This window comes from Pediculus humanus, genomic scaffold, assembly GCF_000006295.1.
Source record: "Pediculus humanus corporis 1103172107522 genomic scaffold, whole genome shotgun sequence".
NCBI lineage: Eukaryota > Metazoa > Arthropoda > Insecta > Psocodea > Pediculidae > Pediculus > Pediculus humanus.
In genome coordinates, this window is record NW_002987138.1 from 31,878 (window position 1) to 44,374 (window position 12,497).

Below are 12,497 nucleotides of genomic sequence, written 5' to 3' on the forward strand. Positions count from 1 at the left end.
CAACTCAATTTAGCTTTTTAAAGTTTTTCCCGATTTCAAAAAAAAAAAAAGAAGATATTAATAATTACTGCTGTATTTTAAAACGATTATTTAAGAAAAAAATTGCTTCTTCGACACTAATTTAATACTTCTTGTGTGTCACAAAAAAATTTTAAATAATTATTATTATTTAATTATGTAAAAAATAAAAAATTAAAGCACTAATTAAAAAAAAAAACAATTCAATACATTATTTTTTAATATGAAATTTTAATTCTTATTCGATATTTTTTATATTATAAACTTTATGGTAGTTATGTATTAATTTAAATATTTTATAAATATTTGAAACTTTTTAAAAAAAAAAAATTTTAACTTGATGAATTTTTAATATTATAATTATAAAATCAATTTTAATTATTGAATGTTTATTTACTATTTATATTATATATATATATATATATATATATATATATATATATATATATATATATATAATTTTTTTTCTTAATTTTAAGTCTTCTAATTAAATAATATAATAATAAAGATAATAAATAAATAAAATACATATAATAAATTAATCTTTATAAAAATTATTTTCATAAAAGGTACATTATTTTTTTTTTTTTTTTATTAATTCATTGAAAATAAAAAAAGAACAAAAATAGTTACCAAAATTTAATTATTTTTTTAGTTATTTAATTTAAATATATACTAAAAAAGGTTAGTATAAAAAATAAAGTCGAAATAACATAATAATATTTAAAAGAATAATTAAAAAATAATTACTTGTTTGAGTCCAAAAAATTTGATAAAATTTAAATTATTGAAGTATTAATAAACTGGCGACAATTTTTGTCGAACATTTTTTGTCGGAAATTTAACACGAGCTAAACCGATCTATGTCAAATTACTTAGTTTACTTCCGAGAATGGTAAATCATACCATGTATTCAGATGAAGATGATAGTCAGGAAGATCAATTTATTAATTACAAACAAAAATATAGAGCGTTGAAAAAAAATCTTCGCTACTTAATTTATGAAAATGAATGTTTTCAAGATGAATTAAGAAAAGCACAGTATAATTTTGTTAGTATTAGTAGGGATAAAAGTTTTCTTTTAGATAGAATTTTAAAATATGAAAAACCTCAAGGGCCTAGTAGTGATAGCGAAGCCACTGAATCCTCTGATGAAGATGACGATGCAAGTGAGTTTTTGTTACAATATTCAACATAAGATTTAATTGAATTGTGTTTTATTATGTTAAATATCAATAAATGATAGAAAACTATTTCAGCCAAAACTAATTTTTTTTTTTGTTTTATACAGAAGTAGCTTCTTCATCGAATAATTTCTTTTCACAAAAGAAAAAAATCACAAAAAGAAAAAGACCTGAAACAGAAATTCACAATGGGAATGTGAGTGTGCCTTCTGAAGTTGTACACAATCATCCTAAACCTAATCCATTAAAACCAGTTTTCAATAAACCTTTGGGTAATAAAAATAATGTTTTAATTAAAAAGGCTAAAAAATCTCCTGTTCCTCGAAAACCTCCTGTTAAAAAAGAAAAAGAAATTCCCAAACTTATTAGTGATAAACCCTTAATGAGTCCTCAATCTGTAAAACCTTATGATATAAACAATGTACAAATCGCCAATGAAGAGCAAGGTAAGTTAATATTTATTATATTTTGTAAAACTTTTATTTTGATTTGGAATTTAATGAATATTTCTTTTAAATTATTTTATTATTTAAACCAAAAATTTTACTCATAATCGATTGGATTTGAATGTGATATGAACATCATTTGTTTTATCATTTAGTTGATACTAGTGAACAAGACCTATCGAATAATATGTCGAGAGTAGAATTTGAGTTTTCCTCGATGACTGGTAGTGAAGGACATTTAACAAGAGAAGAAGTTGAAAGACATTTAGAATCTAGAAGGTTCAGTCCAGAATTAAACACGACAGCAACTGTGCCAGCAGAATTATTTAGTCATGAAGCAGATCCAGAAAGTGATTTCGAAGATGGGGAAATATGTGAATTTATTCAACTTGAAGAAGATTGTACAAGTGCTGATGTAATTTTAGAATAAAATGGACTGTACTCATTTTTCTTTAAATAATTTATTGTATAATTAAATTTGATAATATTATTTTTAACATCATTTTTTACTACTGAATTTAAGAAACTTATTATTTCCAGTGCATTTAATCATTAAATTGGATATCCCATAAATTAATGGTTATCAGTAAATTTCTCAGAGTATTTGTTAAAACAGAAAATTTTTGTGAAAAGAGCCTTTAATTTTGACAAGTGCTATTATTGTGTTCAGTTTTCGAAAAGTTAAAAATTTCTTTTTTTTTTTTCATTCGAATGAAATACATTGATTTACTTTATTGTATATTGCAAATGTGTAGTGTACAAAGTTTTTTCGTACTGCAGCTGTATTAATGAAAATTTGTAAAATTTTTATTTTATCTTATTTATTAAAATTTAAAATAAAAAAAATTATCTTATGTTATCTTTAAACTATTATTTTTACAAAAACCTACTTATTAATTTTATTTTTTGTTTAACTAATTTACTTCTTTCTCACATAACTTTTTTTTCCCCCAAAATTTATTGAAAAAAATGGTAATTTAGAAGAATATTTTTTAAAAACATGTAAAATTTAATAAAAAAAAAAAAAAAATGAGTCATAAAATATTCAAATAAGTTTTTAAATCATTAATTCATAAGTATTTTTGAGAACATTAGTTATGGATTAAGACGCAAATAATATTCCTTTTTTAAAATAGTTTTTTTTATCGTTAGACAAATTTTTGATTCATTAAAATTATTAATATATATATTGACAAATTTTAAGAGAATTTTTTGAAAAAACAAAATTTTTTTAATTTATTTGTTGTTCGTTTGTAATTTGTATTATTAAAATTTAATTAAAATGTCCGTTAAACGTCTGGAAACCGCTAACAGGAAGTACATCTTTGAGCCCAGATATGTTCCTCCCTCCCCTTTTTGATAGGTTGGCTGTGCAATTAAAAAAATGGAGGAAAGTAGTATTATCATTTTTAATAATTTTTTTTTTTTTAATATTTATAAGTTTTTTTTAATGAAGTGTTAAGTTTACATTAATTTATTTTAATTTAGTATTCTTTGCCCTCTGTTGAAATAGGTAGTGTTTATAATTTTTTTCTATTGATTATTTAAATTTTGAATTTATTATTGACCATATTATTGATAACTAATTGAAAAAAAAAAAAAATAAAATAAATTATTACTTATTAATTTTAAACTAAAGGCATCGATTAATTTGACGTTAAATCCTATTATTTTATCTATGAGATCAATTATTGAATAATTTTATTCTCGAAATATAACCATTACTTAATTATTGTAATTTTAAAAAAAAAATTTTTATATCCATTTAAGGTGTAATGTATTTTTAAATGATAAAAAAATTGATGAAATTATTTTCAAATAGGCATTTCCTGCTTATTTTTATAAAATTTTACATTTTTGTTTTTCACTAATTTAAAAATTTTATGCAAAACCCATTTTTTTTTTTTAAGGGTTATAATACAGTATTTGAAGACATTAAAAATTTTACCTAGTTATCCAATTGATAATTGATTTATTTTATCAGTAATTGTATAATAATAATTTAGTTATCTTGTGTAAGTTTTGTTTTTTTTATCTAATTGTGTTGTATTGTTTTTGCCACATTAAGTTTTAATTGTCAAAACAATTTATGTTATATTACAGTTTATAATATACTTTATGTTTTAGGTAATGCAATAAAACTAGTATGCAGCATGGATGAACAAATTATACAAGACTGGCTTGCAGAGAGTTTACCTACAAGTTCTGACGATATCAGTCGCTATGCAAGTTCATTAAAACATAACACAGACCTTATAAGAACTCTTTTTTTTATTCTCGATGAACATAAAAAGTTTCACAGTCTTATTGAGCCTATTAGCAAGCAGTTATTTAATTTTTATAGATCAAAAGAACCAGAACTGAAAATTTTTACTCTTCAGTTTTTACCAAATTTGATTTACATGTACTTAAATTCTGTTTCAAAAGGAGACAAAAAAGTAGGTCAACCATCATTTTTTTTTTTATTTCAACTAAATTTTAGAACATTATCAAAAACTTAGAATGTTTAAAATTAAAAATTAATTCTAAACTTTATGTAATCTTAAATTAATTCAAAAATCAAATTTTACTTTTTTTTGTTTTTTTTTTTTTTTTTGAAATGGGTTGTTGGAAAATTTTAATGGATTTTATGAGAGGTTATTTAAAATCGAAAATTATAAAAATTTGAATTAAATTTTTTTTATTTTTTACTGAAAATTTTAATTTTAAATTTTGTATTTGATATGATAGATGATTTTTTTGTAAAATAATTTAAATATTAATATTAAATTTAACTTGCAGAGTTACCATAGTGTAGAAACACTTTTAATTGGCATTTATAACCTTGAAGTTGTCGATGATACTGGACAACCTTCTGTTGTGACATTTCGGTTACCTTCTTTGGCTCAGGCTTCTATATTTCATGAACCAATGAGTCTTGCCCATGTATCCTTAACTGAAAGTGCTTTGAGAAGATTAGAAGAATGTAATACAAAACTAATTAGTTGGGGTCCTCATCCTCAGATTGAATTACTGAATGCCCAAAATCGATTACGTACTATTACTAAATTATTATTTATTTATAATCGTCACATTGGTTTATTTAATAAATTATCATTAAATTACCTGTGTAGTGTTTCATCCAGGTACCTATTTTTTTTTTTTTTTTAAAAGCTACAAAACAACAAATGCCAATTAAAACTTATTTCAGTAAAATTATTTTTTATTTTTTTTTTTAGACTTGCCTCCCAAGGATTCAATACAAATATTTCAAAACCGAAAATTCCAAATTCCGAAGGCTCAAAATATGAAAAAACAACAAGAATTCCAGTATCTTTTCAATTTTTTTTAGAGTTGTTGTGCGGTTTATACTATGCAATGTAAGTGTCAATTCGATTATTATTATTTAATTTACTAAAATTTCCTTTACTACTTATTCATTTTTCAAAAATTTATTGATTTATTTTATTTGATTTCAAATTGATTTTAAAAGGTATAATGGTTATGGTCAATTAGCTATGAAAGCTGTTGAAGATGTGTACAATCGTAGTTGTTATGAATGTTATTCTAACGTTATAGCTGTTGCTAATGCGATTAAAAATTCTTCGCAAGTCACATCGAGCAGTAAGTTTATTTAACAAAACTATTTTACGAGTACCATATTATTTTAATCGAATATTATTTACTTATTTATTTTTTTTTTTAAAATTAGGTAAAGACAATGAAGGTCCCATGGGTATTAGTGTGGCTTTATCACCTACAACTACTACTGTTACCACAGTAAATAAATTTATGATAACAAATGCATCGTTTCGAACTAAGAAATTACCTGGTTCGTATTTTAACTCTATTGCTATCTTTTATAGTCTATAAAGTAACTGAATTCTTAGAATTATTATTATTATTATTTTTTTTTTAAATGGTTTGTAAGATTTTTAATTTATGACTTTTTCCCGGTGTTTCTCTAAAGAGGGGGAGGAAAAGGGAAAGGGGAAGGGTTTGAAAGGGAGTTTCCATAACAATATTTTTTAAAATTTAATGATTGCAATTTTCGAGATTATTCCCTTATTATTTTCAGAAACATGGTGTGAGGAACTGGTTTGAAATACATAATTAAGAAAAGAAAATTAAGTGAAATATCTGTCTTTCTCTTTCTCTCTCTCTCTCTCTCTCTGTCTCTATCTCTCTCTCTCTCTATCTCTTTCTCTCTCTCTAATATCTTTCAGAAGACATACCCGTAAGAGGTTGCGCTTTAACTCCTTTATGTTCACCCAAAGTTTACAAACCGAGTAAGAGTCCCAAATCCAGCGGTAAAAAAACTTTTTTTACCCTCGATGACCCTGATCCCGATTGAATCCGATACCTACCTACCTTCCTAGGATTACGTTTACCCTTTCGCTCCCTCAGGTTCGTAATAATTTTCCAAAAAAAAAAAAAAAAAAAAAAAATTTACAATTTCAATCTTTAGTAAAGTTAACATTATCTATCGTTATTAATTACTTTATTTGACCGTTAGAATACATTTAAATAATTTTAAATTACAACCTGAAGCATTCAACAGTTAGAATAAAAATGGCCGTATATCGTTCCCAAGGGAATAATTGTTAATTTGATTTATTACAGATGACATTCCAATTATTCAAAAGCAAGATTCTGCTACGGATTCAGACGTTACCAAACCTCCTCTCACATCCATTACGGAAGAAAAAGAAGACACGGGATTTTCATTGAGAGGAAGTTCGGGACGTAGTAAAAATGCAATGGCGAAAAATCTTCAAAAATTAGGTATAGGTAAAAAGTTAAAAGATAGAGATTCGAAAACATCGTCGAAAAGTTTGACAGGAATGAGTAATTCGGGTCCGGATAATAATAAAAAGACGACGACCGTTCATTCCTCCAGCATAAAAGAAAAATTGACGCAGAAGTCATCTGGAAGTTTACAAAATGGAGATTTTTCAATACCTGACGGTAGTAGTCACAATTCCGTGGGACAAAAAAAAACGATAGAAAACGGTTCGGTGACGGAAGAAACCGGGGATGGGGGGAAGGATAACGAAGGGGGTGATGTTAATTACGAATATCAACCGGGATTATTATCGGATACGGTGGATAATCATACGCCATCATCATCGAACGAAGAAACCATCGGATTATTCGGAACGATTAAAAATACCGAAGAAAAGCCTTTCACTCGTGTTAGTTCAGTATAGCTTTTAAAAAAAATAAATTTCAGTGTATAAAGAAAATTAATATATAAAAAATAATATTTGTGATTTTTTCATATTGATATTCTTCCAATAAATTAAAAAATAATAATAATAATAAATTCATTAACGTGTTAATTAATATTATTATCTTTATTAAAATAAAATAAAAAAATTTAAATTGTTATCTACGTAAAAACATGTAAAATTGTAAAACTGTTATTTATTGATATTTACTATTGAAAAAAAAGATTAAAATAAATGAAAGGATAAAAAAAGTTTTAAATAAATTGTTTTCTTTCTATTATTAAAATAACCTCTAGAGAAAATAATAATAATAATTGTTTTATTAAATAAATTGAAAGAGAGAGAGAGAGAGGGGGGGGGGAAAAAGGATGTAAAAAAAATTTTAAATATTTTAAACTTAAAAGAATTTTGTTTTGTTTTTTTTTTTTTTTAAATAAAATCCCAATTAAATTATTTTTTTTTTTTTTTGGTTTTAAAAGCCATGATGGTAATAATAATAATATCCCTTTTATAAATTGTTCGTTTTCCCCCGGAAAAAAAAAAAAAAAAAAAATCTTTGTTTTGTTTAATGTTGGTTTTTTTAAACTTTTCCCCCCAGATTTTTTTTTTTTTATTAAGCACGTGTGTACGCGCTGTTAGTAAATTATTTTTTCGTTTTAATAATAATAATAATAATAATAATATTGAAATGATGAAATATAATCTATATCAAAATATATGATTTAAATGGTAACTGAGCAATAAACCAAACCCTATTATATATATTTATCTGCAACAAAAATTATGCCTTTTACTAAAAAAAAAAAAAAAAAAAATAATAAACTAAAAATAATAATAATAATAATAATAAGTTTTTACTTAATAAACACATTGCTAATTATTTGTACAAAAAAATTACATATATAAATTATTTTCTAATTCAATTCCTTTATAATTATTATTATTTTTTTTTTTTTCCTTTTTTTTATTACTTTTTAAAAAAAAAAATTTTTTTCTTTATTACAACAATCTCATTAAAAACTTTTTCTTTTTTAAATTTATTTACGACTGAGTATAATTATTATTATTATTATTATTATTATTTATAATATTTGTCGATATTTTATCCGTAATAAATTTAGTCATTTTCATTATTATTATTATTACAATTATAAAAAATTTCCAAAAAAAAAAAAATTAATCAATCAAATTTTAATCGATTTAAAATTTTTCCGTTTTAATAATAATAATAATAATAATAATAATAATAATAATTGTTGATATGCAGTAAAATGTACGATCAAAAAAAAAAAAAAAAACGAAAAAAAAAAAGAAAAAAGTAGAAAAAAAAAAAAAAAAACGAGAAAAAGCAAACAATTTTACTACTGTAGAAACATTGTTTTTTCTTTTTTTTTTATTGCTTACACTATACATGAGAAAGCCCCGAAACTTCCATTAATTCTTCACCCGTATTTAATATTGACGTCATTCCCGTCATAGAATGAGGAAATCGGGAATTATATGGACTCCTTATCGACGACATTGGACCTTTTCGCGGGGATCTAGCTTTTACTATATGCGGAGGCCTAGACATTTCTTCAAGAACGGATGGTGCTACATATGTGAATCCCTGGAAAAATTTTTTAGGGTGAATTACAAAGTGGGGAGCAAGGGGGGGGGGAGTGTGGTCGTAATGCACCGTAAATTAAAAAAAAAAAAAAATATTAAGGGCGTTACCTGAAAAACGCGATTAGCACTTTCGCTAAGTGTATAGTCATCGGGTGAATCAAATGGAGTTTGTTTAGTGAATTTTGTATCAAATTGCGATACGTCGTCTTCACTAGTCTGAAACACACAAACAATACAAATTTGAAAATATATACAAAAAAAAAAAAAGGGATTAATTTTTTAAAGTTGAAATTAAATATATATTAACCAAACAAGGCTTAAAAGGAGGCTCCAATTTTCTAGAAATAACATCCGACCAATTAATATGTTTAAAAAATGCGTGTCTTCTTATTGCTTTACCATCTTCTGCACCGGAACCCAGTCTTTGGTTGACTTGCCTCTGAAAATGACATAATTATTATTATATATATAATGTAAAAAGGTGGTTGCAGTCGGAGGAAAATGATTGAAAAACTTTTTAATTTTTTTTTTTTATTATTAGTACCTTTAATAATTTCCTAATAAGATCCCTAGCATCCGGTGTCACATAAGGAGGCAAATTAAGTTTTCCTTTTAATATAATTTCGATAGTTTTTTTACGATTTTCCGCAGTGAATGGAGGCTAAAAGAAGTAAAAAAAAAAAAGTTTAATTATTTTGACTTTTTTTTTAGTTCTTTCAAAGTTTTTAAAATTTTTTAAGTTTCACCAACATTTCCAGTAAGCATATCATATAGTAATGCTCCGAGAGACCACCAATCGACAGCTTTTCCGTGTCCGCTGCGAGTTAATATTTCAGGAGCCCTGAAGTGAAAATCACCAACCAAAATATATATTTAAAAAAAAATTTTTTTCTCAATTTTTTTTTTTTTAGTAATGTAAAACGTGTTTACGGTTACTAACATATATTCAATTGTTCCACAAAATGTGTGCGTAACTATTCCCTCCTGTATATGTTCCTTACAAAGACCAAAATCAGTGAGTTTAACGTGACCTTGAGCATCTAATAGAACGTTTTCAGGCTTTAAATCTCTATAAATAATACCTTGGTTGTGCAAATGTTCCAAAGCTAAAATTATTTCAGATAAATAAAAACTGAAAACACAAAGAAAAAAAAAAAAAAAAATTTTTTTATAATAAGGCGCTGAGTGATCAAAAAACCTAAGAAGTAAATTTAAAATTTAATTTTAACTAAAAATATTTTTTATTTCATTTAAGAGAATCTCATTTGTTTTGCAAATTTCACAGATGAAAAAAATTACCAAGCTGATTCTTCAAGAAAAATTCCTTCTCGTTCTAAATGCATAAATAATTCTCCTCCGCTTAGATATTCTAATATCAAATATAATTTACCACCAGTTTGAAAGGCATATTTTAAATCAACTATAAATGGATGCTGAAATAAAAATAAAATGTTTTAATACATTTAAATTATAATAATAATATTAAATTTAAGAAATGAGTTCGAGAAATTTTATCGAAACTTTACCTTGACAGCTTCTAATATGTTTCTTTCTGCTTTTGTATGAGCAGTATCCTTTTGATTTCTTACAATTGATGCTTTTTTAAGAACTTTCATGGCAAATATTGTGCCCGAGTCCTGCCCAGTGACTTTTTTAACTTGGAAGACTTTTCCATACCCTCCTTTACCTAAGACTTTAAGAAGAGAAAAGTCCTCAGGTCCAGTTTTCTCTTTTCCCAGATTTACCGTTTGCTCTGATAACTGAACAGTTTCTAAATCTTCAGAGCTAAAAATTAAAAAAAAAAAAAAAAGGATTAATTTATAATTTGATAATGTTCCCGATAAAAAATTACAATATTAATCAAATTACGTTTTAATTTCAGCTTCTAAATTTCAAAAAAAATTTTACTCATAACTTTAAAATACAATTTAATTAATATAAAAAAGAAAATAAAACTGTGAAAAAGTAGTGTATTAAGTAACTGACTTTAAAAAATAATTATTTAACGAATAAAATATTTCGTACAAAAAAATTTATTTCGATTTTAGTTTAATATTTTCACTAATATTGTAAATGTCACATATTATTTTAAGAAAAAATTTTATAAATAAAAATATTTCTTTTGCAACATTTTAAAATAGATATAATAAATAGAAAGTAAATAAATATGTTGTTGATAATATTGCAAGCAGATATTTAAAAAATTTTTAATTATTATTTTAAATCATGAGGTTTTGTAAGATAAACATTGAATTTCTCTTTCCTTTTAATTGAAAATTAAAGTATTTTACTTAAAAACTTAAGAAGACAAAATTTTAAATGCACAATATGCTACTTACTGTATAATGGCATTGACATTAGGATGTGCATCGTATTCATCCTAAAAAATATAAAAAAAAGTACTTGTTAAATAGGAAAATATTTTGAGATTACATGTAAAAATAATTATTATGTAAAAAATTTTTTTGATAAAACAAAAATTAAACGATATTACGAAAATTGCGTTGTAGCAGTTAAAGGCATTTAAATATCAACAAGGTTAGGTTAGAGACATTGCCAGTTGAGTTTTTAATTGCGTATTAAATTAAAAACCAATCAAATGAGTTTTTACTGGACTTGTTAAGGTTTGAATAATTAAGGCAATAAAATAATAACTATTGTTTTAGTTATTTAGGCTTGTCAAAGGAACAATATGATTTGAAATTTCATTAAATTGTTGTTCACCTCTTCTATATCTATACCATCGTCATCAGAATCATCTTTATCCACGTTTTCATCATGAAGTTCAATATCAAATACGCCAGCCATTTCGCTAAGGTATTTTTAGTTCTTCAATTATCACATTGATTAATTAATGCACATATGTTTCAGATTCACTAGAAAAAATTGAACGAAATATTTATTTTAATATTGCTCCACAACAACCTCCCCACCTGCTTCATGCGTGTGAAAATGGGGTTATGTGCAGAAAGTAAATTCCGCGTTTCTGCGCAATATGCCGCAATTCTTAACTCTAATATCATTTTCTTAAATCTTGGAAATTTCATTCGTATGATTCAAATATTTTTCAGAAATAATCATTTCATTGACAAATGTCGTTTTTAAAAATACCAAAAATGAATTTATACTTAAAATCAGCAAGTAAATGATTCCTAAACAAACTTTTGAATGTTCTTTCGAATACGTAAGTGTAGATTTAAGGCAAACTTTAACTTTTTATAATCACATGTAATAAGCAGTTAAAAAAAATTATTTTTCACTTACGTCTTCTATTATATAATTAATTTTCGCAACGAAATATATATTTTTTTTTTATAAACTAATTATTTCTGTTGATTCTTGTTTGTAAAAATAATACTTTCGCCAAGAATTAAAATAAGTACTTATTTACATTAGATTAAAATTTAATAGTTAAAAAAATTATTATTATTATTATTATTTTTTAAAACGTGTTTATTGGGAAAGAAATTTTTACACAAAACTTGTTTTCGATGACAAAATGACAATTGGCATTTAGTTTTAGTAAAAGGTGAATAATAAAGTTTAACCATTCGACTAAAATTGTTTAAAATACTTTTAATGATACAAATAAATTTATATTTGAGCAAGTAAGAATTTTAGTTTAGATATTTATACTAAGAATTACTAAAAGTTTAGTAAAGGAGTAAACTAATGTAATGTTTATTTTAATGCAACTTAAGTTTTTAAGTTAAGCGTTTATTATTATTATTATTATTATTATTATTATTATTATTATTATTATGAATTCTAAGATTTACTAATTAATTTTATTATTAATTATTTAAAAAAATATTTTATTGAGCTATAATTAATGATGATAACAAAGTTAGGTCAATTGCGTATTAAAATCGTTGTTGGGCTATTACGATAAAAAATTAAATTTAATTTGAAAATTTGAAAAAATTAGGTATTTTATTTATTTTGCATTAAAAAATTAACGATTAAAAAGTTAAAATAAAAACTTTTATTAAAAAAAAAAATTAAAGAAAGATTATTATGTAGATTGAAAA

The 12,497-nt window shown here is 24.0% G+C and overlaps 3 protein-coding genes across 3 annotated transcripts; 2 read left to right on the plus strand and 1 right to left on the minus strand.

Annotated features, from left to right (window-relative positions):
* Nucleotides 1–910: 910 nt before the first annotated feature.
* Phum_PHUM176640 (coiled-coil domain-containing protein, putative) lies at nucleotides 911–2,078 on the plus strand (the record flags this gene model as incomplete). Its single annotated transcript, XM_002425092.1, has 3 exons — nucleotides 911–1,187; nucleotides 1,310–1,648; nucleotides 1,804–2,078. The coding sequence occupies 3 exons, from the start codon at nucleotides 911–913 to the stop codon at nucleotides 2,076–2,078; spliced, it is 891 nt and encodes a 296-aa protein (XP_002425137.1).
* Nucleotides 2,079–3,801: 1,723 nt separating this feature from the next.
* Nucleotides 3,802–6,837, plus strand: Phum_PHUM176650 (Down-regulated by CTNNB1 protein A, putative; the record flags this gene model as incomplete). The annotated part of the gene is made up of 6 exons (XM_002425093.1): nucleotides 3,802–4,086; nucleotides 4,430–4,773; nucleotides 4,867–5,007; nucleotides 5,121–5,251; nucleotides 5,340–5,459; nucleotides 6,251–6,837. 6 exons carry the CDS (start codon nucleotides 3,802–3,804, stop codon nucleotides 6,835–6,837), a joined length of 1,608 nt encoding a protein of 535 aa, XP_002425138.1.
* A 1,426-nt stretch (nucleotides 6,838–8,263) lies between these two features.
* Nucleotides 8,264–11,274, minus strand: Phum_PHUM176660 (RAC protein kinase DRAC-PK85, putative; the record flags this gene model as incomplete). The annotated part of the gene is made up of 9 exons (XM_002425094.1): nucleotides 8,264–8,467; nucleotides 8,575–8,682; nucleotides 8,774–8,905; nucleotides 9,011–9,127; nucleotides 9,217–9,307; nucleotides 9,407–9,598; nucleotides 9,766–9,899; nucleotides 9,993–10,251; nucleotides 11,156–11,274. The coding sequence occupies 9 exons, from the start codon at nucleotides 11,272–11,274 to the stop codon at nucleotides 8,264–8,266; spliced, it is 1,356 nt and encodes a 451-aa protein (XP_002425139.1).
* Between the last annotated feature and the right edge of the window lie 1,223 nt (nucleotides 11,275–12,497).